General features: G+C 40.7%; 1 protein-coding gene across 1 annotated transcript in view; it reads right to left on the bottom strand.

Moving 5' to 3' along the window:
- Window positions 1–2,118: 2,118 nt before the first annotated feature.
- The window catches only part of LOC308367554 (NACHT, LRR and PYD domains-containing protein 3-like), a gene marked incomplete at both ends in the record, with an annotated part of 30,442 nt that continues 7,151 nt past the window's right edge, over window positions 2,119–25,409 (bottom strand). The window contains 10 exons of the mRNA XM_080841494.1: window positions 2,119–2,643; window positions 3,663–3,717; window positions 3,918–4,068; window positions 6,737–6,887; window positions 7,270–7,467; window positions 7,978–8,415; window positions 13,657–13,777; window positions 17,640–17,810; window positions 21,229–23,062; window positions 23,303–23,382. Of these exons, the coding sequence (XP_080697620.1) occupies window positions 2,119–2,643; window positions 3,663–3,717; window positions 3,918–4,068; window positions 6,737–6,887; window positions 7,270–7,467; window positions 7,978–8,415; window positions 13,657–13,777; window positions 17,640–17,810; window positions 21,229–23,062; window positions 23,303–23,382 (3,724 nt within the window). The remainder of the gene's footprint in view (window positions 2,644–3,662; window positions 3,718–3,917; window positions 4,069–6,736; window positions 6,888–7,269; window positions 7,468–7,977; window positions 8,416–13,656; window positions 13,778–17,639; window positions 17,811–21,228; window positions 23,063–23,302; window positions 23,383–25,409) is intronic.

Genomic DNA, 25,409 nt, shown 5'->3' with positions numbered 1-25,409 from the left:
TGGCGCTGGTCGACCCAAGCCCATGCCATTATCTAGCAGTATATCTCACCTATATCACCCATTGATATGATGCTGGCAATGTGTTATATCAAGTATAGATTAAGCTCTAACTGCTGTGTTATTTAACCATTTTCCCTGACCCTGTTTACTTTTTTACGGCTTTGCCTGGCTCCTCCTCCTGTCTGTGTGCTGCATGTGATTCTTATAGGTGAGCTGGGCGCAGGTGCTTGGAGTCGCGCTAATCTGGGGTCTGGGCCTTTAAAAGCGCTTCAGACCAGACTGGAGGGGGTCCGCCGCTGCTCTGTCTCTCCCTCACCAATTTTGGATTTTGTTTGCTTATTCACTGCACCGCATTATACTGATTGCTTACACTTTTATTTTCCAACTCCAATACTGACTTCTGTTCAGTTTGATTCATTTAATAAATCTTATACATACATAGCTACTCTGCGTGTGGCCTTCCCTTCTCTGTTCCCTGCTCTGAGCAAGGCTTATATCAATACAGATGAAAAGCATGAGAAGGGTGTGAATGGAACTTTAATAAAATATCTTGTTTGCTTGTGTATTGGTAGTCCATATTATTATTCCAGTTCATCAGCTCTGACATAAATTGCAACTGTGAATAGTTGCTTGTAGAGTTAGATTTGTTTCTATTGACTGTATTGATATATTCAGTCATAATGAGTGGCTGTTTGATAGATCTGATACATGGCTCCATATTAAAATCTCCATGGTTCTGATGCATGTCCTACAAAAATAACTAAAATGTAATGTAATTTAATGTACTTTAGTCTCCTACATGTCCTTTCAAAATAACTTTAACTTGGTAATAAAGATACAAAGTACTTTGGAAAAGCTGATATTTAACAAAAGTGCTGAGAGTCCAATAACTGTACAAGTTAGATGGTAACTTGTTTATTGAAGTTCAAATGCAGAACGTAAGGATAGCACCACTCACGTAAGTAACCGAACTTTTCCCTCCAAACGTGTATTATTATTATTATTCAAAAGTAATAAATGCAGTACTTCCCATGTTTAACCACAGCTCAAAAGCATAACACACTTAAATACGTTACATAAAGCAAACGTGTGCTTACGATATGATATTTACCATGCAATAGCTCACTGTACCATACAAGTCAATGACAGTTTGCGGTTTCTTAGGAACTATTGAGGCTTGCCTGAACCACGTGACAGCCGTAGCGGCGACATCAAAGCGTGTCGCAACTCTGTTTTCTATGGCTCTGGTTCTGCATAAAACAAAGCCATATAGACGATCGACTGGAAAATCAGCGACAAACTTTTTTTTGGTAACTAACCACGACTCGTTCTTTTTTATAAGCTAAAGATTGTGTAGATGCCAGTGAGTGGAACGGGATTCATTTTCTAAAGGACTTTTCGTGCTTCACCTTGCGGCCTAAAGGTGCAGAGGCCTAATTTGCATAGGCCACGTCTGAGGGCCTCCCCATGGATGATCAATGCACATGGCAAACACACACACGGGAGAGCACGCATGCCTGCAATGCACTTGTAAATATATGAATCAATGGTAATATCAATTCCCATCAAAACTCACATCTGCCCTCACTCATCTACCTGCATGCTACAGTGATGTATTGTGTGGAAATGTAACCTTACTTATTACACTACTGCAATGCATGTGATGGCCAAGTCAGTTATACATTAGACATTATAACATTGAAATGTGTTACTTTATTTACTATATTTGCCAATTAATGTATGCATTTGAATGTGGCACGTGGAAAAAGAACAAATGTATTAGCCAAATTCAAATGCAAAAATACACATCTGAGGATGCTGGAGAAGACACTTCACACACCCCAGACCAAAGTATAATTTTCAGACAAATGCAGTGAATAACTTAATCTTAAGGAGAGCAAAACACATCATATTGTTGCTGATCAATTCTTATCACCCATTTATTAAATTCAGAAAATGAACAAAATATACAAAAACACAACATCACCATTTGCATAGTATCATCAATGCAGTGGCTTAAAAACAGAAAACACATATCACTATTTCCATAGCATCACAGCATCACACATGTGTATGAATAGGAGTGGGTGACTCCTGTGTTCCTGCAACATGGGGAGGTCATACGATCTGGCAGAGAGACACTGAGGAGTCATAATTAACATAAAACCCTGGATAGAGGGGCTCAGTGAATGTGGAGTGGAACGTGTGCAGGTGAGTGAGTATGTCAGAGGAGACGATGTAGAAGGACAGAGTGCCGGCCGGCCAGTCCAGGTACACTCCTACTCTTCTGGAGCGGTAGGAGGGGGCAGGTATGTCAGTGTGTTCATTATTATGCAAGGCAGAATAACTGCCAGGAGAGCACCTCAGACTCCAGGACTTGTCGTTACCTCCCAGCAAACTGTCACTCACCCCCCCTTTCCTCTGGATGCTTTTATACGCCACAGCTATGTCAGTCCCATCCCCACTCCACTCAGCCTCCCAGGAGCAGCGTCCAGACAGACCCTCTCTACACAACACCTGAGACCAGTCAAATCTATCTGGGTGGTCAGGATACCGCTGGTCCTTTCTCACATATGTCACCTTTCTGTTCCGCTCAGAGAGAGAGAGAGAGCTGTGTGCTGTGTTTGGGTCCAGTGTGAGCTCACAGGCATCTGCAGACAAGAGGAGAGGAGAGAGGAGAGAACAACATCATCAGAATATGGGGAGTGACAGCTGCTGCTAACTAACACACACACACACACACACACACAAACACACACTCACAAACAAAAAAAAACATACAAACACACACATAAACAAACACACACACACACACTCTATGTCACATTCCAGACACAGCACACAACACACACCTACACATTTAACACAATTCACCACCACATACAAACACCGACACACATGACTAACACACACACACACACACACACACACACACACACACACACACACACACACACACACACACACACACACACACACACACACACACACACACACACACACACACACACACACACACACACACACACACACACACACACACCTACATCCATTGACAGACTACAGACTGAAACCTACATCCATTGACAGACTACAGACTGAACACACAGCACCGATGTCTTGGAATGATCCCAATTCATACAGTTACTGAATTAACCATTAAGACTTACATCTCAGCAAACGTGGTCGAGCTCTGCTTACTGAGGCATGGTCAGTTCTGTAACAGAAACACACGGTCACACATATACTCTTTTAAAACAGATAAGGTCTGGTATTTTTTTCATTTGAATAGTTAATAGTGACAAGATGAATTAAATGATAATTTAAATAAAGATGAATATGTATTACTGTTAGAGGAATGTTATATCTGATAAATCTGATTCAAATGGCTATAGGAGCAATGGGGGGTGCTCTTAGTTGAATTATGTGAAGGAAGGCAGTCGGGTTTAGATGGACCTTGACCTTTGACACCAGAGAAAAAAGGACAAAGGAACAAAGGAATCAGGAAGATGAAGAGTAAATATAGTTCTTTATGCCTATTTTGCCTATTTCTTGCCAAATTGGGACAAATTTTGACCTATAACAACTGCCTATTCATTGACTTATCCCTTTGCTGCCATATAATTTCCTTGGCCCTCTGGATTCCTTTGGAGTCCACTTACCTGCCTGCCACCTTCCCTGCCTGACCTCTTATCCTCAGGTAATTTATCTGGACCACTTTGCAAAAGGGACAGTTTAACTTAAAATTTGCAATATTGGACACTGTATCAAAGAAGTGATCTACATCTAACTTGATAGAGAAGTTATTTAAATACATCTTTGAAAATACATCACTACACTAGGTATGAAGAAACTGATTTGATCTCCCATGAATAATGCAGAAAAGTACAACATTGGGATTTTCTTTCTACGCTTACGTAAGCTTCTCCAGTTTACAGACAGGATCCTCCAGTCTGACAGATAACAGCTTCAGTCCAGATTCTCCGGGATAATTGTAGCTCAAATCCAGCTCTTTTAGGTGGGAGGGGTTTGAAGAAAGAGCTGAGGCCAGACAAATACAACCCTTTTCTGAGATGAGACAGTCAGAGAGCCTAAAGAGAGAGAAAGAGAGAGAGAGAGAGAGAGAGAGAGAGAGAGAGAGAGAGAGAGAGAGAGAGAGAGAAAGAGAGAGAAAGAGAGAGAGAGAGAGAGTTGTACAATTTGATATGATCTAACAACTAGTCAGGGACAGGTGTAAAATGGAAACAGAGATGGAGGTATGCGGGAAAATAGTACACACTACTTCATTCTCCACGTTAAACTGAAACATCTTCTTATCAGCATAATATCTCTTCAATAAAAAAATCTCACACCTTGTTAGCATAATTTGCTATTGGAGAATTCTCTGCTATAGAGGATTTGAACAGCTGTAGAAAGGTACCCTAGCCTTTCTATCTAGGTAAGTCTAGGTTGCAATATCCAAGACTAACACATGAAATAGCCTAAGCCTTTTTAATTCAGATTAGTGTAAAATAACCAAAGAATCTCCTTTACATGCTGTTTTGTAAAGGTCAGTTTAAATAAAAAATGCTGTGGGGTTCAATTTTGTCTTTCTTTTGCACTATTATAACTATGTATAAACACATTAATAGCACACCTGGATGATAAAAACACAACCTTAATTTAGGTGATTCCCCTTTATAGGCCTGTGTCCCTCTTCCAGGCAAAAAGACACAGGTGACAGTGTACCAGTCCTGCTATAAATATTGTCTTCATGAAGGGCACAATGTTCAGTCTTTGTTTAAACTAATATAGAGAGCTGTTGATCCAGTGTATTCATTTTGGAGGCTGCAGTTTGAGGTGCTGTTGAATTATATTGCATTGCAGGCCTACTTGCACTTGTTTATATTATTTTGACCAGCCTATTTCAACCAGTGAGTCTATCCAAAATTCAATACAGTTTAACAAAACCACAAAATACATCCTTTAAAATGATTGCACAGTTGAATCGGCACCTTTAATGAAATGAATATAAGAATTATGATTATAAGAATTATAAGAATTATGAATTATCATTAGAAGGGGGACATATCTAAGGGCTGTTGCACTAGACTGCATTCATTTTACCTAAGTGTACATGATCAACTGGCAACTGAGTTTATATTAACTTGGTTAAATGCAAACCCATTAAAACTTGTATATAGGCCATAAGTATTGCGGACAGCAATAATGTTCATATCTCAATGAAACCATTTTTGAAAAAAATATCGAGGCAGAATTATTCCATTCCATTATTGGGATACAGTAGTCTTGCTGTTTGCCTGGCCACATTTGCATTCATGCCATTTTAAAAGTTTCTTCAGACTTACAATGTCAGCTTCAATGGTTTTTCAGCAACAAGTGGCTAGAAGATATCGTTGTTGCAATACATTTCTATGTTCCAGTCGCACAATAACTTTCTAAAAATATACTGATAGAATTATTAGAGTTTATTTAACAATTGGGTCCTATCGCGTTATATAGCTGTTTCTGAATGGACGAATGACGTTCCATAAATTGGATTATCCCAGAACAACCCAACTCAGACTTTCCACATCTAATAATAAATCACTCCTCGATAAAACATTCTATAGTGCGTTGATGATAACCGTTAATTCAAAGTTCTTATAATTCCAAACCAAGATGTTGGACGCCTCCATGGCTCCGGCCGAACACCACCTGTGGGAAAAATTCCTTACCTACCCCACTTGCACTCATACTATATTGCTTAAACAGCAGGTGAAAATATTCAAGACTATACTATTTTGATACAAATTACATAACCATTGTATAGGGCCAATCAAATACAAATGGCAAAATAATAATCTGCATTTAAAATGTTATAAATGCACCTATTAGATATATAGCCAACCATTCACTTATGATCTTTTATGATAAGGAATCACCTAAAGTGATCTATGTAACCTTTAAACTGTCTAGCTTATTATAATTCAAGTAAGTTCACACTGTGACTGATTTGTGAAAAACATTGACAAACAACCTCGTATGAGTTTTCACCGCTTTATTACTGTATTCAATCTAGCATATTATCCCATCAGTTGTAACAGTATCTGGATAGGTTGAGATGAACCAATCTGAGTTGTGCAAGTGTAGATCAGTTGCTTAAAACAGTCCGACAGCTGTGTTCTGCTTATACGACTGCCTTCCATACACAGCAAACGTATACCTCTAATGTTTGAAATATCTCGACCTTCATCACATGCATCTAAAGTAACATAGATGTAAGCCTAAAATGTATGCAAATACATACAGCATTTAGCCTGTGTTATGAAAGCTCAAATACGTCTGTCGTACGTTTTCCGCTGTTTGTTTTTTTTAGGAAAAAAAATTCGTCACCTTTTTTATCACTTTGACGTGACCAATGTGGGGTCACTGAAATGTAGATAAGGAATGAAATGTGATAACGGAGTTGTGGGTAATGTAGTCTATGGTTGAACATTCACTTACAAATCACGCCGCAAGCAAGCTGTTTCACTCGTGGGTAGTCACCTTGCCAACATGCTTACATTATATAGTTGACTCAGACGCCTTGCAAAACCCCCTTCAATTACAATAAAGTTTTTTTTACATTATACATGTTAAAACATGCACAGGACTTTGTCGCAGTCATTGAAGGACCTTCACCTCTTCAGGAAGTAGAGCTGGCTCTGACCCTACTTGTAGATTACATCTTGTTTGGCTGACTAGTCCAGTTTACTGTCCAGATGAACTCCTAAGTATTTGTAGGTGTTAACCACCTCCACACTGACCCCCCTGATGGAGGCTGGTAGCAGAGAAGACTGAGACCTCCTAAAGTCCACCACCATCTCCTTGGTCTTGGTATTGTCCAGGTGGTTATGCCTACACCACTGCACAAAGTTGTCCACCAAGCTCCTTTGTCAGGTAGTCAGTGATCCAAGATACCAGGTGGACATTTACACATCTGAACAAGCTTGTCACTCAGTCGGAGGGGCTGAATGGTGTTAAAGGCACTGGAGAAATAAAAGAACATGACGCTGTGTGGTCTCCTGAGGAAGCTGTGGAGAGTGGGAGAGGGGCCAAATTGGCTGTGGTCAGAGTAGGGGGGAGGGGTGGATCCGGGGGTCAAGAGGGCCAGGGGGTTGTGGCATGCAGTGAGCAGGTAACAGCAGCAGGTGGGGGAGGTGCAGTAATAGGTGTCAGACAGGCATTAACACCAGTGGCAGGGTTGTCAAACCTGTTTTAGAAGTGCTTAAAATGGTTTGCCCTCACCACATCCCCCTCAACAGTGCTGCTGCTCTTCCTGCAGCCTGTGATGGTTTTCATACCATCCAGCATCTCTCTCATGTTGTTCTCCTGCAGCTTCTGCTCCACCTTCCTTCTGTATGAATCCTTTGCCTCTTTCAGCATGGTCTTCAGCTCTCCTTGTATGCGCTTCCGCTCTGCCTGGTCCCGCTCTTTGAATGCCCTCTTTTTATGATGAGGAGAAATTTTACATAGCAGGTTATCCAGGGCTTGTTGTTAGGGAGGCAGCGCACCATTTTAGTGGGAGCGACAATGTCCATACAGAAGTTCAGGTAGTCAGCAGTGCAGTGTGTGGCCCCTTCATTGTCCTCCCCAAAAGAGTCCTGCAGCACAATCAAAGCAGTCCCTGAAGAGTTCTGCCTCAGGAGACCAGTTCCGGATTACCCTAAGGGAGGAAGTGGTGTGGCTTTTTATGCGTCCCTCACGTTAGCATACATTAGGTCAAATGTCCTGTGATTTCTTGTTGGGCAAGACACAAACTGGTGAAAAGCAGGCAGAGTTGAGTCCAGAGTTACATGATTAAAGTCCCTTGAAATTACAATGAAGGCCTCGGGATGTTGAGTTTGGAGCCCAGGGATAACGCAGTAGATGGTGTGACACGCAATTTCGAACGTTGCTCGTGGAGGGATGTAAATACAATCAACAATGGCATGAAAGAATTCCCTGGGCTTTTACAGTCACAGCAGTACCCTTACCCTGGGTTGCACCCCCTAATGTTGACACTTTCCCTTTGCCACTTAGCTGAAGATCTCTGTCCGCTCTCAACGTAATAAAGCCAGGTAGCTCCACGTTGAGGTCCGGGATTTTGCTGGTTAGCCAGGTTTCCGTGAAGCACAGTAAGCTGCACTCTCTGTACAACTTCACGTTCACCACCAATGCTGCCAGCTCATCTGTCTTGTTGGCCAGCAAGTTTACGTTCCCCATCACACACGAAGGAATAGCTGATTTGAACCTCCATGGCTTCTCCAGGTGCCTAGCCTTCACCAACGCACCAGCTCTGGTTACACGGTACGGTCTCACCAGCTCTTCTGGTATGGGGTAAACTTTGCCGGCATGATTCCAGAAGTCAAGAAGGTACAGGGGAGTCTCAGTCAATATGGATCTGCTGAACTCCTTTCAGAATATCAAAAACTGTCCCTGAAACTCAATACTGGCCTACCTGCCTCAGCCACCTGTGAGTGACTCTTCAGCTGCGCTGGATTGCTGTTCACTGCAAAGTGAGCCCGGATGAACTCTACTCACCTTGAAAATCAGCTGCTGATCAAACGCAAAAAGAAGTTTGTACACTAATGCTAGACATAAGTAAAGTAACAAAAGTTTAAATATACAGTTGGGCAGCAGCATTGTGTTAACCATTTAATGTTTAATGTTTGACATGTTTAATGTCATGGCACTTATAATTCTTAAGATTTCCTTTAAATACAAATAACTAATTTTTGTATTGGATTCATGACCCCTTGTCCTTTTTTGCACTATATAGGAGCGGCCCCGATCAAGTTGTTGAAAGTAATAAAGTAACTTTAACCTAAAGTACATTTTAAATTAACTACTTTTTACTTTTACTTGAGTAGATTTTTAGATGGGTACTTTTGCTTAACCCTTTGTTGCCAGCACCTAAAATGACCGATTTAGGGTGCTTTCAATTAAAGCAGTGGTGTAAGAACAGTTTGTAACATATATTAATGTGTGATACATCATTTTAAAGCTAAAAGTATGGAGTACAACACAGCACACAGTTTTTTCATTTTTAAAATATATTTGTTTATTAAAAATAGCATTTAAGCAAATTTGTATTAATTATGCGCATAAATTATGTACAACTTCTCATCTGAAGAGCAAAGTATACATTTTTATTAAAAAAATTCAACATCAAATCAAAGCATAATCAATCAGCCATATCACTCTAAAATTTCAGCTTGATCTGAGCAAAACCTCAAATGTTACAGCCCAATATCTGGCGTCCTCCACATTATGTACATTTCAAAATTCCAGTATAATTCTGTGTGATCAAATATGGGAGATTGCGTTACCCCACACATAGATTTGAACCTGGGTCTACAGGGTGCCAACATGTACTCTGACTGCCATACCAATGAGCCAGGCTCCATAGTGTGGCAGTCAGAGCACTATACTCATCTGTAGTGCAGCACTCCGTCACACTGCCCTCCACTTCAGGAAGTGCACCCTTGCGCTTCATGCACATAGGCATTCCTCGCGCATCCACCAAGTGTACTTCTCCCATCAAGAGTGCCCCCCCACCCCCATACACACACAGACATGTGCTTTACCCATCTACGGGGCCCCTAACACAGGTGTCAACCTACCTGGGGGTCCCTCATACAGTTTTACGGCCACGCCTCAGATGACCTCACGGGAAGCCATCCCACATCTGACATAATTTGTAGCAAACAGAGAGCATAGTCAACTCCCCTGGCCTGGCTACAGGGTGCCAAACATTCACCCTCAAAGCCCTTATGGCCATGTTACATGTAGTAGACCCCAGTGCTTAGGATGGAAATGATAAGCTCAGAGAAGTCAGAACTTTCCTTGACCATTTCAAAGAGCGCTGCAAAGCTCTGCATCAGCCCTTTCAAAATGTGTCCATTGAAAGCCCAGATCTGGAATTTGTCAATATATTAAAAGGTCCAACTATCCTGGCTTGTAGGCCTCTTGGCCCTTTCCCTCTTGGTCTCACACCTCTCCCTCTCGCTGGTCTTGGGTTGGCGGATTTTCAGGAGCACCATCATCGCTGCTCTCCTCGTGGCTAATATTCCATTACCTAAGCTGAAAATCAATTCAGATCAGAAAAAGGAACAGTTCATTTTTCTATTCTTCATTTACACACACACACACACAAATATATACAAGTTATTATTAATTATTGTACAGGGCTGAAATAACAAGCACCCAAAACCTTGAGGTCTCAAATCAACAACGAAATATTGACAGAACTACACTAAAACCATAAGTAAGTCACATTTTTTTCATGAATTAGGTAAGAAAAACATCTTGAAAGGAAAAGAAATACTCCTTTATCTTTTCTTCTAAATGCCTTGTTAGTCCCTGCTTGCTTATGCCTTTCAAATGCTAAAATGTAAACCCAGTAACATGTTGTTCGCTATTAGTACAATGTGCGTTTGCGTCAGCGGTACTTTGCGGTAAACGAAACATGTGAATGTTCGCCCTCACATATGTCTTATAAATCTAGCCAAATTGATAGCCGAACACAATACTAAATACAAAGGTTTGATAAAGTTCATTATTTACTCCGAGAAACAAATGAGGAAAGCTAGCATGCATTTCAGTGACTACTTGTTTGGTGTGTGTATGATGAAACGTACCTTGTGATAGAAACGCAGTCGGAGTACTTTTCTCCGGCGGTTTCTCCTTCCAATCCTCGGTAAAAATTCAAACTTTTTCTCCACTAGAAATCCATCCAGGACCACTGTGTACATTAGTTTCTTGGCCACTCATCATTCATTAGAAATGCTGTCTCTTCTTGTGCTGAAAATCGCTGTTTCTCTCTGAGGTGTCGCATACTCGCGGACGCCATGTTTGCTTTTTCTAACCTCAGTCACGTCACTCGCGTAGCTTGATTTGACGAGCTCTGTGGGACTAGCCAATGAATAAAATGGATTTTAAATGCATGCAATATGATTGGATGGGTCTTGAGGTTTTGTAAAAAAAAAATTTTTTGCAAAAATATGTTATTTTCCGTTGTCATGGCACCAAAACGTCATCGTTCGAATAAGAACGATATTAACACGGAGCGGCACCAAGGGGTTAAGTAAAATTTCATCAAAGTGATTGTACTTTTCCTTGAGAACACCATTTCAGTACTTTTAACACCTCTGGTATCTACACAGTGCCTTTAAAAAGCAAAGTCTAAATAGGACAAACAAACTTATAAAAGCTAAAAAGACACGCAAAAAGATAGCTACTTGAAAAGGCTGCCACTTGTGTCGGCACCGAAAGTATGCTCAAAATAATAGTACAAATCATAGTTAAGATCTATAATACTGATCCTACTCCACTCGGCCTCCGGCCTCGGTGGCTACGGCCGAACACCACCCGTGGGATTATCCCTTAACCAGCCCACTCCCACTCGTACTATTTTGCTTAACCTGTTACTGCAGTGGGATATTTCGCCTTAATTTGGAACGATTTGTACTTACACATAATAACACTCAATATCTGAAGTTGTACACAAGATACAAAGATCATTCATATCTTAAATTGAAGAAGACAAATCGGCCAAGACATGCATTCACCTCCTGACTTTTATTTTCATCATTAAGTATCAATTTCAAAGCATCATATACAGAACAAAATGTAAAAAATGTAAAAAACGCCTTTCATTTTTATGTTTGACAGTGTGTGGATGGTTTCAAGGAAAAAAAAAACTGTCATGTCCTATATTTCCTGATTCAACATGTTCCTGAGAAACAAAGTACAAAGTTTGGAGCAGATATCTAAAAATGTCCAGGTGTTGCACAGCAATATCTAAATGGTGCATTCAGGCGTCTCCAAGTGTCCAAAACCTCTCCAAGCTCTCCAAATGCATAAAAAATGTTCTCATTGTATATCATTGGTTTTTTTCGTTGTACAGGCATATATAACTCCATTTTAGACTAATATTATAATTTCTTTTGAGATTGGATTGTGTCACTGTTGGAGACTGTGCAGCTGGTAGTAGTGGTGGCGACAGGGGTGGTGGTGGTGGTGGTGGCGACAGGGGTGGGCGTGGGGGTGAGGGTGATACTGAAGCTGGGTCACTGCAAGATAAAAACGTTGGACAATATCAATATTTTGACTGGGTCATGCCTTACAATTGAATGTTGCTTCATGTTATTTACTAAGCTAATGCACAAATATGTAAAATGTAAACATATGTAAAAAACACCATAGTCAAGTTGAAGTGTGATAATAACATAGGCATTATGCATTCAGCATGCATTTAGCAGATGTAAATAAAACATTTCTATGCGATTTGAGGCAAGAAGCAGGTTGTGCTATGTTAGTATGTTGTAACCTACATTGCAGCTACGTGAATACAGCAGCAGCATGCTAACCAATATCCATTACTAACAAACTACATCCCACAATGATAAAAAAAAAATAAAGCACTAAAGAGAATAAGGCATATGCATAGCTTACTGGTATGCACTAAAAAGTAGTTGATTTAAATAACTTACGCATCAAGGATGGCATCGATTCCATTCACTCTTCCGAGTCCATGCTAGTCCATGCTGAGTCCATGCTGAGTCCATGCTAGCATGCTAGTCCATGCTGAGTCCACTGGCTTCCGTCGACGTCTTCATCAAAAATCATCCCATATATTTCACTCATCTGCAATCCTCGTCTTGCCATGATGGATGAGTACAAGGGAGACAAATTGCAGCCAAAAATATGCACAAACAAGCCCTCAGGATCGTGTGGACCAAACCACTTGCTGTGCGCATTTGAAGGTAAACAAAATGGCCCATTTACGCACCGGGAGCGCAGCTGAGACTCTTGAGTTGCGCTTTCAAAAATCTAAACTCCAGGACTGAGCAATCAGGGCAAATGACCTACCTACTTTTTTGTTAGAATCTCTATTATTCGGTAAAACAGGTGTCAATCACTACTGAGAAGTCTTACAAGAAGTGTAAAGTGATATGATAGGACATGCCTGAGCAGCTGCATGATTGAGAGCTGATGCCATTGGTGGTAATGCCTGTCACTCATGACAAACATGTGTTTAACAGCCAATAAAATCCAAAGATTCTGAAAGAGGGGGTCTTAAGCTTTGTAACTATATATAACATCACGTGATAACTTCGTGTAGTGTTGTCAGGAAGAGAGCGAGGAGATCGCCATCAGAAACATACAAGAAAGTGAACGTTTTTTCTCAATGTCGTGAGCAAGTGAATAAACAACTTTATGGACATAACCATGCAGTTCTAGTCTGTTTTTTTAGATGTTTTGAAGGTAAATGAATGTTCTATAACGTTATTTAAGGTACGGATAATGCAGAAACACATTTAAATGGCTTAGTTATGGGAGGAGGCTGCTCCATATGTAAAAAATGAGGATGTGTCATGGTGTGTTTAAAATTGTATTTATTTGTAACGGATGCATGTAGACAACTGAAAATCGGTTTACATATAGTTGGATTACCACAAAAAAATATTAAATGGGAGTTTGAATCATATTTTCAGAAATAGAATTTTCAGGATTTGTTTTGGCGATTTATCCAGTACGGGCCCGCCCGCGGGTCCATTAGGGGGCGTTAAAGCAGTAACAAGTTAAGTAAAACACCAACCTTAATATCTGCAGTTTGCAGTGGGGACTAGACAGTCCGTTAGAGAGAACCTGAATTCCAGAGTCTCCCAGGTCATTGTTACACAGGTCCAGCTCTGTCAGGGAGTTTGGTGACTGTAGAACAGTAGCCACAATTCCACAGGACTTATCTGTGAGAGTGCATTCAGCAAGTCTGTAAAACAGTACAACAAAAGTAAAAATCTTACTCTGAAATGAAAAAATGACATTCCATTAATAATATACATACTGTTATATAAAGAGCTTCAACCCCTTTCATGCCACTATGCAGTTTATTCATGTGGACACTTATTCATGTGGACACGAAAAACTGTTTTCTTCCCAAATCAGCAACACCTGCATTTGGGTTTCACTAGGTTTAAATGGCCTAGCCTGGCTGACCCGAGGTCAACTAAGCCACAGAGCAAATACAGCCCCCTAGTGGCACGGGGCAAAATCACACCAAATGAAAGGACAATGAATATGGCTCATACAGTACATTTACCTACTCTTGGGAAAATTTAGGCCAAAGATTTTAGTCATTTCCAGCAGGCAACCCCCTGCGTGGAGATAGACAAATTTGAGCTTCTTTGAAGCTCCATATTCGAGTGTTCTGCAAGAAATTGGAGTAATTCTCCCCTATTCTGAAAAACATTCCACAGACTGACTAAAAGTTCCATTCAGGCTCTAGAAAAGTCTTCACGGGCATTTAGTGCATCGCAGTCAAAATCAAAATCAATGTTCAAGCCATATGTTTCCTTTGAGTTTCCAGATTGCAATGGCCAGTATGGGCAATGATAAAAAAAATGATACAATTTGAATTGAAATGATAAAAGATGGTTTTCAGCTAATATAGGGAATCAGAAAAACTAGTGAATGGGTGTTACAGATTAAGTCTGAAAAGAAGAGACAGCGATATTCTCGCTTCCTCATGAGTAGATGGACACAGAATCAAAGGGTTTTTGATTGAATCAGACGGACAGCCAGTGGCCCTTCCTAGCTTGCATGAAAGTATGAAACAGAATACTGACAAACTTCAGGAAATTGTTAAGAATGTACTGGGAAGAGCCCCACCTACTGATGTTAAGGATCACAAAGGTATTGCTGATAATGCCAAGCTGATAATTGAGCTAGTGGTCACTGTGGGCAAAGCTGTGTTACAAGTAGCTCATTTACTTCTCTTTCAACCTGTAACCAGGGACCAAAAGAGAGTTTTAACAGCTGGATCCACCGTTTCACAGAAAAACACAGGACCCTGGCTGCCTGTCGTATAGACACGCCAATTCTCGAGTCAAGTTTTATTATTGACACAGCTACTAAAAATATGAATGAAAGATACCAACAGATGTGGACCTTAGGTCTGCCAGTAATGAGAGACTGGGGAGAGTTTTTGATAAGGGGACAGAGAGCTGAAGCCAGTGTGGCACAACTTAATCTGTAACTGTAACTCTGTGACACTTTTTTCCTTTTCTCTAGGCATGGACATAGTATGTATCTGGATTAAGCAAATTAATGTGTGTGCGTGTGTCTGTGTGCCAGCCGGCTGTCATTTTACATGACTGCTCATTAACTTCTTTCCAGGGTAAACTATTTGAATTGCTTTCAATTCCTTTCACAGGATCTTATATGTTGATTATGCAAACTGAAACATTTGGCCTCCTTTCCTTAGGAAATGGGCGACACCATTCAGCTCATCTATCCCAAATTAAACCTTTTTGCATAAGATTAATTGTTTTGTTAAGATCCCTTTCAGTTTCAAAACAGCTGACGTATCACCTGGAATCTCTTCCACGGACCTCACACCTAAAGGACAAACCTGATAGAACTCGCCACAATGTCAAAAAGGTGAGGAGCAACACGACAGCAGACTGCAGAAACGCACAAATTAAATCACCATTAGCATTCAGGTAACCCCCCCCCCCCCCCCAACTCTCCTACGTTTTAATACAGAGGATCCCTATACAGACAGTCAGTGAAATCAGACTAGGTGAAACCCAGTCCTGTCTCTCTCCTCTGATGCGCATCACCGTAAAGATTAAAGCCTGAAATTTGATATTCCATTCACTTGACTGAGTCTCTGATAATTATGATGAATTGATATCCTTTTAGTAGCAACAGCAACAGGTCAAATCATTGTTAAACAACGCCACATTTACAAAGGTATGTATATTCCTGGATCTCCCCTCTTCAGATAAAACAAAACATGATAATTAGTGATGTTTTCTTTTCAGTATCTGCCAACCAAACTCACTATTAAGTCTGGAGAAAATAACAGCTAGCGTAATTAATGTAATTTAATCTGTCTCTGATGTGAATACATCTTTCTCAGTTAAACAAAAGAAAAAAGAAAACTTCAGATGTAAAGCCAGGAACAGAGGGTTCTGTATTTATGGAGTACATACTGAAGTGCTTCAACTTTACGGTGAGGATCCTTCAGTGTAGCAGACAACAGCTTCTTTGCTGAATCTCCAGAATTATTGTTGCTGACATCCAGTTCTTTCACACAGGAGGGGTTTAACATCAGTGTGAGAGCCAGACAAACATAACCTTCATTTGAGATCCGACAATTAGAGAGCCTGAGAGAAAAATACACACACACACACACACACACACACACACACACACACACACACACACACACACACACACACACACACACACACAAAGAGAGATTAGTCATCCAAAAAATAAACAACATTCAATCCAAACTATTTAGCCTGTAGTATGAATTACATTGTTTGACACTAGTCTGTCTCCAGGATTTTTTGCATCAAAGTCTACAAGGAATTTTACTAATATGTAGCGTAATGTAGGCTACAAGCTATTTTACAATAACTTCTGATTAGTTACAACATCCTAAATATATGACCGTTTATAACACGGGTAGATGGAATTATAACACGGGTAGATGGAATCCACCATTCTGAGAGTGAGTTACGGGGTGTGCTATATTCAACGGTATAGTAACTGTACGACCTGTTTTCATCTATCTGAGCATTCCAAATCAGTGGGCACTCAAAAGAAAATATCTAACAAAGATGGGGGCGTGTTGTGGCTAATGTAGTGGGGAATGTTTCATGTGAATTAATCTATCTACACAACTTTTTTTATGTCTAAATTGACTCGGTTAGTTGTTTCTATGCTACACGAATGTTGCAGAGTATTGTAAGTCTTTACTGAAAGTCTCGAATATTATTTGTAGGTGACTTTTAGCGCTTAGACCAAAAACCCATTGAAACACACGTAACATTTGTGCTAGGTCTAACAGACGTGAAGTTCCCAATGCTATTTGTCTGTTGCATAGCAACAGCCACACAAAGGGGGACTATTTTCTCTTGGCTACTGAAATGCGATACACAACGTTTGGTGTATACAGCTTTTTTTGTGCTGAAAGGCAGCTTACTGTTTACTTTAATTGTACTTAATATTTATAAAGTCGCTGGCAACCGTGTTATAAAAGCAATAAGGTACTCGAGTCAGTACGGTATCGCGTTGGGCCTAACAACTCCCTCGAACAAGTACATTATTGACGATACCGTACTGCCTCTCGAACCTTATTGCTTAAATAAACAAACCCATTCATTCCCTATCCTTACTCAAAATGAAAAGAAGGGTCCACAATTCTGGTGAAAGGTTGTTGATAACTGTGATCAACATCCAATCATATTAGACTCCTTTTTCCCCGTGTACCAACTGTAGCATTTAAAAAAAAGAAATTCACCCATATTTTTCAAATCAAATATTTCATTATGTTTTTTAAATGTAATTTAAAAAAACATAATTTCCCATACATCTATCATCCACCATCTGAGGGGTTGAAGGGATGGGAATAACAGCACATGCTCTAAGAGGGTTGCGAGACACAAAATAAGCAGGTGGAAATTTAGTTAGAATCTTTTACGAAGGAAAGCAGGCAAAAATCTGCCATATTAGCGATGTCAGGTTATCACTTTGCTTATGTAACAGTATAAATAATAGTTAAGGGCTAAATAACTAATCAGGAAATGCATGACGATAAAGACATGTACAACACCAACCTTAATGTCTGTAGTTTGCAGTGAGGACTTGAAAGTCCGTTAGAGAGAAGCTGAATTCCAGAATCTCCCAGGTCATTGTCACTCAGGTCCAGTTCTGTCAGGAAGTTTGGTGACTGTAGAACAGCAGCCACAAGTCCACAGGACTTATATGTGAGTGTGCATTCAGCAAGTCTGCAAAATCACATAACAAAACATTACTCTTAAATAAAATAACTTTCTTAAGGTGACCTGATGAATGAATATAATGAAAGCGTGGAGGCAGTCATTTCCAATACCTGTGCTCACTCTGGGAGAATCACATTCTACTAAATGGTGAGCTGCCTTTTACTGTGCAAAGATGAGAGTGGTCCTGACTAAACTTAAAATGCATAATTTCCCATGAATCTATCATCCTCCATTTGAGGATTTGGATGGATGGGGGAAAACAATGGAAACTTAAAGAGGGATGATAAACAAGGAATAAACAGGTAGAAATGTAATTATAATCTCATGTGATGGTAAAATTAAAAGGGATACTGGTTAAATCTGCCACATAAGCGAAGTCAGATTGTCACTACACTTATATAGCAGTATAAATCATAATTAGGGTTATATAATGATGAAAGACAAAATATTACTTTGAAATTATAAATAGGTGATGTTGTTGACAAAGTGTACAAATAAATCAATTGAAGGGGTGGAAGCAACTACAATTTCCAATTGGAGTGCTGTTGAGTTTTCCCTTCGAATTCTAAATGCACTTTTACATTTGACATGAAAGTAATGGCATACTAATACACAAATGGGGTCAACCCCTATCATGCCAGTACACAGTTCATGTGCACACTATACACACTAGAGGTGTACAGATATGTCATTATCTGTATTTATTATACGGCTCTTCAGAATGTTCCAAAAAGTACCGTTGATTTGAATGGTCTATCCCTACGTCATAGGTCACATTAATTCCTGCTAACAGACCTCTGCGAAAGATAATCACTGCTGTCATTGGCAACGGGTTTTGTACTTCTAATTCACATCTTTCATATCATTCCGCCAGAAGTCCTGTCATTTTAACGCAACAGTAGACAGTAATTGAAGTCAGCAAGTAATGGGTTGCTATGCAACACCTGAAACTTCAAAGTTCTATTTGCTTGAAGAACTATTTATTTCTAAATGGGACTCATGAAACGGCAAATAAATCATTAAAAAGAGGTATGTTGGAGGAATTTCTTGGAGGAATTTCTTCTATCGTTTTTGGCAAGTAACGGTATAATAAGCGGTATAATGTATTGTCCGTCGGTCATTCTCCAAAAATAATTCCTGCGCACGGGGTGTTGTTTGCCCCGTCGGGAATTATTTTTGGAGAATGACCTCCGGACAATACATTATCCCTTGCCTGTTCAACCAAAAAAAATATCTGTGTCTGTATCTGTATTCAGATAGAAGATCGGGACAGGTCTTGGTTTATACCGGCAGTCACATTAAATCCAACAAACCAATGTTGAAAGATCTATTTGAATACTCCCTTGTCATGCAATTGTTGAGTCTTCTAAGCATCAAATTGATTTCATATTGGCAATTATGAAGTATATTTCCTTGTATGAACTGTCTGACACTTATTATGTTTCCTACCCTGATAGTTACCATGGTATAACACCATTCATCACTTAGACACACTTCACCAGATACTTACACCTACATCCTTTTTTACAGTAGGTATCACTGGACACAACGAGATTAGTAGATCAATCCAAGTAATCCACATCAGTATAGACACGTTACCACTCTATGGGCCCTATCTTGCCGATCAGAAACGCAAGTAGGACGGCGCCAAGCGCAAGTAGCTGTGTGGGCGGCTCTATGGCGCAGTTGCTATTTTAACGGCGGAAAAAACACACTTGCGTCCAGCGCAAGTGTCAAAAGGGTTGGTCCAAAGGAGGTTACTCAGTCATAGGTGTGGTTTGGGCGTAATATGCAATAAACCAATCGGAGCGTCATTTCACATTCCCTTTAAGAGCGAGAAGCGCATAGTCCATAGCGGCTTGTTATTTTGATGGCGGAATTACCTGGTGGAAGACCGGAGAAGTTCACAGCCGAGGAGACCGACGTGAGATTTACACCAATTTTTTGGCAAGCCATATATAATTACAAGGAAAATAAAGTATTTACCACTTGAGGAAATCATTGTGAAATCCATATCCAAGATATTTTAAAAATAAGCATACATGTAGCCTACACATTGACCCAAATGATTCAGGTTAATTGAAGCTGCGTGACATTTTATTTATTGTATGGCTTTGTAATAAGCCGGGAGATAGATATATATGGGGATGCGAGAAACCCTCCAAAAGTAAGCAAAGTCAAGCAAGCATGTCAAGATATTGCCGTGATTGTTTCTGCAACGGGGCACCCGAAAACGTTGCCGAAAACGCTATAATGACGTCCGGAGACGTGGGACATCCAAGCTGGAAGGTAACACACGTTCTCGTGCCTTCACGGGAGGTGGATCTGCCTCGACCCAGGATCTGACGGCAGCAGAGGACATCGCCACGTCTACCCTCACGCCTGAGAGCGTGCAGGGATTTGGGGGCATGGAAATCGGCACCCAAGCCAGTGCACCAGCTGACCAAACCCAAGGTACATAAATAAAGTCCACATACACAGAGATGAGTTTACAAGATTTATAATAATACTGGCATTAAATAAATGCAACAAAGCCATACAATAAATCAAATGTCACGCAGCTTCAATTAACCTGAATCATTTGGGTCAATTGTGTACGCTAGATTAGCCTAGTTTTTAAATGTCTTGGATACGGATATCACAATGATTTCCTCATGTGGTAAATACTTTATTTTCCTTGTAATTATATATGGCTTGCCAAACAATTGGTGTAAATCTCTCGTGAAGACGACAGAAGTAAAGTGTAGCCTACAGGTCCTATACTGTGCGGTCAAGCACATGCGCCCTTAAAATAGCGTTCTGAATACGCGTTACAGACTTTAGACATTGCGCCTCACATTAGACCAGCTTTTTTTTGGTCAATGGCGCACGGCGCACGGCGTTGTTTTGAAACTGCAAAATACCACTTGCGCCAGAGAAACGCCTTCTCTGTTCCGCCCCCGCCCATGTCGACGCAAGTTCATTTCGAAGCGCGCCTCTGGAGGGAAAATCGCGCTGTGCGCCGGGTGCAAGATAGGAATGATACATGCGTCGGTGACAATGTCAATTGCGCTGGGTGCAAGATAGGGCCCTATATGTGAAAACCTTTTTTCAGGGGGCAGATTTAACCAGCCCTAATAAGTGAAACTGTAAGTGACAATGACAAAGCATGTAAAGTGTAATTGTATTCCAAGTTATCAACCAAAGTGCTGCAGTGAAAATGGAATATTAATCTCCTATCTCATGACTCTGACACATTTATGCATATGGTATATTTTGAAATTTCATACTGTACATCAGCAGTAGATTGCAGTGACATCAAAACTATGAATCAGTCATGCACAGACCTGATGAACATACTCTTACCAACAAAAGTTCACTTTTTGTCCATTAAAAATAAGTTGTTTACATATAAGAAGTTTATCAGTATGCATTAGAAACTCACCGTCCATTTTTGTAGCATCTCAGAGCAGGGAGCAATCTCCTGCGTCCCTCATCTAACGTGTTGTATTTCTTCAGGTCAAACTCATCCAGCACCTCATCAGACATCAGAAGCATGTGGGCCAGTGCTGAACAGTGAGCAGGAGACAAATTCTGATTGATGTTCTTCGGTGACTCCAGGTATTTTTTTATTTCTTCGTGCATGGAATGATCGTTCATTTCATATAAGCAATGGAAAAGATTGATGCATCGTTCAGGAGCGAGATCTTCCCTGTTGAGCTTCTTAATGTATTGACATGTTTCCTTAACACTCTTTGAGGTGCTGTGTTTGTGGTTCAGTAGACCTTTCAAAAGTTTCTGATTGCTCTCCAGAGAGATGCCCATAAGGAAGCGAAGGAAAAGATCCAGGTGTCCATTCCTGCTCTTCAAAGCAGTATCCACTGCACTCTTAAGTAACACATGTAGATGGTTGTTGGATTGTAAGCCCAGCACTGATTGAAGAGATGATAAAACAGATGGACTGGGTTCATGTTCTTCACTGAGGAGGGATTTCAGGGCCTTGAGGTTCTCAGTCACATAAGAGTGAAACACAAACACAGCTGCCAGAAACTCCTGGATGCTCAGGTGCACAAAGCAGTAGACCTTCCTCTGGTGAAACACAGATTCTTCCTTGAAGATTTCAGTGCACATGCCAGAGTACACTGAGGCTTCACTGACATCAATGCCACACTTCTTCATATCTTCCTCATAAAACATCAGATTGCCATTTTCTAGATTCTTGAAAGCCAGTTCTCCAAGCTTCAGTAAAATCTCTTTCTGAGATTTTAGAAGATTCTCTCTATCTGTCTCAGTTCCACTCTGATACTTCTGATCCTTCCTTCTGGTCTGAATGAGTAAGAAGTGTATGAACATCTCAGTCAGAGTTTTTGGAATGTATTTAGTCTTGTCCAGCATCTGCTGAAGTACAGTGGCTGCAATCCAACAGAAAACTGGGATGTGGCACATGATGAGGAGACTCCTGGATGCCTTAATGTGTGAGATGATTCTGCCGGCCTGACTCTCATCACTAATTCTCTTCCTGAAGTACTCTTCCTTCTGTGGGTCATTGAACCCTCGTACTTCTGTCACCTGATCGATGCACTGAGCAGGAATTTGACTGGCTGCTGCTGGTCGTGAGGTTATCCAGACATGTGAAGAGGGAATCAGACCTCCTTGAATGAGGCTTGTCATCAGAACATCCACTGAAGATGTTTGTTTTAAATCAGATATCATGTTCTGGTTGAAATTCAGAGGTAATCGACTCTCATCCAAACCATCAAAGATGAACACAACCTGACAGTCTTTGAATTCTTCAACATCTTTCAGCTCCTTCAGTTCAGGATGAAAATCAAGCAGAAGCTTGTGGAGACTATACTGATCACTCTCGACCAAATTCAGCTCACGGAAAGGAAGCGGAAATATAAAGTCTACGTTCTGATTGGCTACCCCATCTATCCAATCAAGAATGAACTTCTGCACTGAGACTGTTTTTCCAATGCCAGCAACACCTTTGGTCATCACAGTTCTGATGTTCTTCTCCTGTCCAGGTAAGGGCTTGAAGATGTCATTGCAGTTGATAGGTGTGTCTTCTTTTGTGTGCGCTCTGGATGCTGATTCTACCTGCCAAATCTCATGTTCCTTATTCACCCCTTCACTCTCTCCCTCAGTGATGTAGAGCTCTGTGTAGATATCATTGAGGGGTGTCTCAGCTCCTGGTTTGATGATGCCTTCAGATATATTCTCAAACCTCCTCTTCAGACTGGCTTTATGCTTCTCTATAACTCTCCTCAGGACTTCAGCTGTATAATCATGAAAAAACGTGAACAAAGAAATTGATTAGTATCATGTGTAAGATCAATAATAATATTGCTTGCCATTGATTAGTAAACACAATATAATGTTGACGATACTTAAAATATTTAAAATATTAGTTTATAAGCCCCTTCCAACATTGCAGATGTGTTTACATTATTACAACAAATTACTGCTAATTGACGCCCATGGGTTCCATTAATGCGGCTATCATTTCTACTACTCACTTGTTTGTTTGTGTCCACAGGTGAAGGAGTCATCAACTCCACACATGGACTGATCCTGGGTCAGATCAGCCCTCCAAACCCTACAAAAACAGAACATTCAGATACTTTAATTACACAAACTTAATTACTTAATTTCATCATATGCAAGGGTCATTACTACTCTTAATGATACTATTCAGCCAATCATATTACACCTTCTGTGCTCCAAGAGCAACATGTTGATTGACTTGATTGTTTATGGCTCAGTCCGAGCAGTGTGTGCTTGTAAGACTGTATGTGTGCTTCTAAGACTGTACTGTGTACAAACACCAGATTATTTCAGCTGTTTCACACAAACACCAATAGTGGCCAGGAGGAAGGAATTAGACGAGAACAAGAAAAGGAAGACTCTCAGACAGACACACAAGCACACACACACAGACACACTCATACACACTCTCATACACACACACACACACACACACACTCTCTTAGACAAACACACAAACACACACACATGCCGTCACGTCTGCGTTTATATCGGCTCCGGCCACGCCCCCTTCAGCACACTCACTCACTCTCCCAGCTGCACCCTCATCAGTCTTGTTCACAGTCCCAGCTGCACAGCATTCATGTCCAGGGATGGATTACTGAACTGGCCTACCGGGCCCAGGCCCAGGGGCCCATGAGCTCAGGGGGCTCCTAGGCCAGAGCCTCTGCGTGAAGTTGCTGTTATTTATCTCTTATTTGTGGTTGAAAGAGCTGTATTTAGTTTATTTTCTGTTGGCTTTAATTGAGTGTACCTGCGCTGTGTTAGAAAATGTGCATGTGTGCCAGGGGCGCAACTATAGACAATGCAGCGCGGAAGGTTCGCAGGCAAAGCAGGCCCTGCCTCATTACTTTTCTCGGACATATGACAGTCAGTTTAATGTGACTGTGATCAACGATGAATTTGTTTTGGATTCTTAATGGAAAACCTGTCTCTATCATGGTTTTCATAATTTTTTGGGGGAAAATCATCAGTAGCAATCAATAACACAATGTAACGGGACCGAGCAGTGTCGCCGTGTGCGGGTGGGTCTGACCAAAACTCAGAGTCAAAGTAGTTTGAAGGAGCTTTATAAATAAAGCAGGACAAAATTATTCACAATCACCAGTACAAGCTTTACCCCAGTGAAGACAAAGAATATCCAGCTCAGTCATTCATCTGCTTAGCCTAACACACAGGAGGGCAAAAATCAGCACTTCTTCCACTCTCTCATCAGAGTAAACCCCAGATCTCCACATTTGACAAACCAACCGATACATACACCAGGGACCAACACCATTTACAAACAGGGGGTACACTTCATAAATCAATCAGCATACAAAATACATGAAACACTCTAATAGACAAATGGGACATAATACAGGATATAAACAGCTTCATATCAAGTCCATACATTTCTATCAGGTTTCCCTGTAGAAAAATACATATTCAACACAGCTGCCGATTGACAAGGGCGATCTCCGTTATCCCCACTTCTAACAACAGAGTAAACTTGCCCAATCTCCCCCGGAACCAAATAAAGATTCCGTATCTCCCGTCGGCACCCTTTTCTCCGGGACCGATGTTTATAGCCTTGGACAATAGCTCAACTGCGCATGCCGCTGGTAACTCCTTACACTTCTTATCTCTTTGACAGAATAAATGTCTTTACCAGGTACCAAAAGTCTCATGTGTGTATACTGTATGTCCGTTAAAATGCGTTGGCATTTGAATGTCCGTGTACCGTGCGTTTAGTGTATTGTGTATCGTTGTTAGTTATTGCTACTGTGTCGGAATGGCACCGTTTCTGTGCGGTCTCATCCAGACCGTCACACACAAGTATACCCTTATCCTACATAAACTATAGAAACTGTAACAAAAATTATTCAATTCAATTAATTATTTCTTATTTTCTTTGTTAATTTTTGTCATATACATATATGATGATTGCTAGGCAATATGTATCTTGTTGTCCAATGTCAATCCTCTATTTGATCATGTGTATGATTCAGCTTGTTAAGGCGCAAAATCTGAACGTCAAGACAGACAAGATGACTGAGCACAGACAGGGGAATTGCACACCTGCAAACCGAACGACGA

Source organism: Sprattus sprattus (genome assembly GCF_963457725.1).
Source record: "Sprattus sprattus genome assembly, chromosome: 1".
In the NCBI taxonomy this organism is placed as follows: domain Eukaryota; kingdom Metazoa; phylum Chordata; class Actinopteri; order Clupeiformes; family Clupeidae; genus Sprattus; species Sprattus sprattus.
The sequence above is the reverse complement of the archived record's forward strand: the minus strand, read 5'-3'. Positions and strand labels throughout refer to the sequence as shown.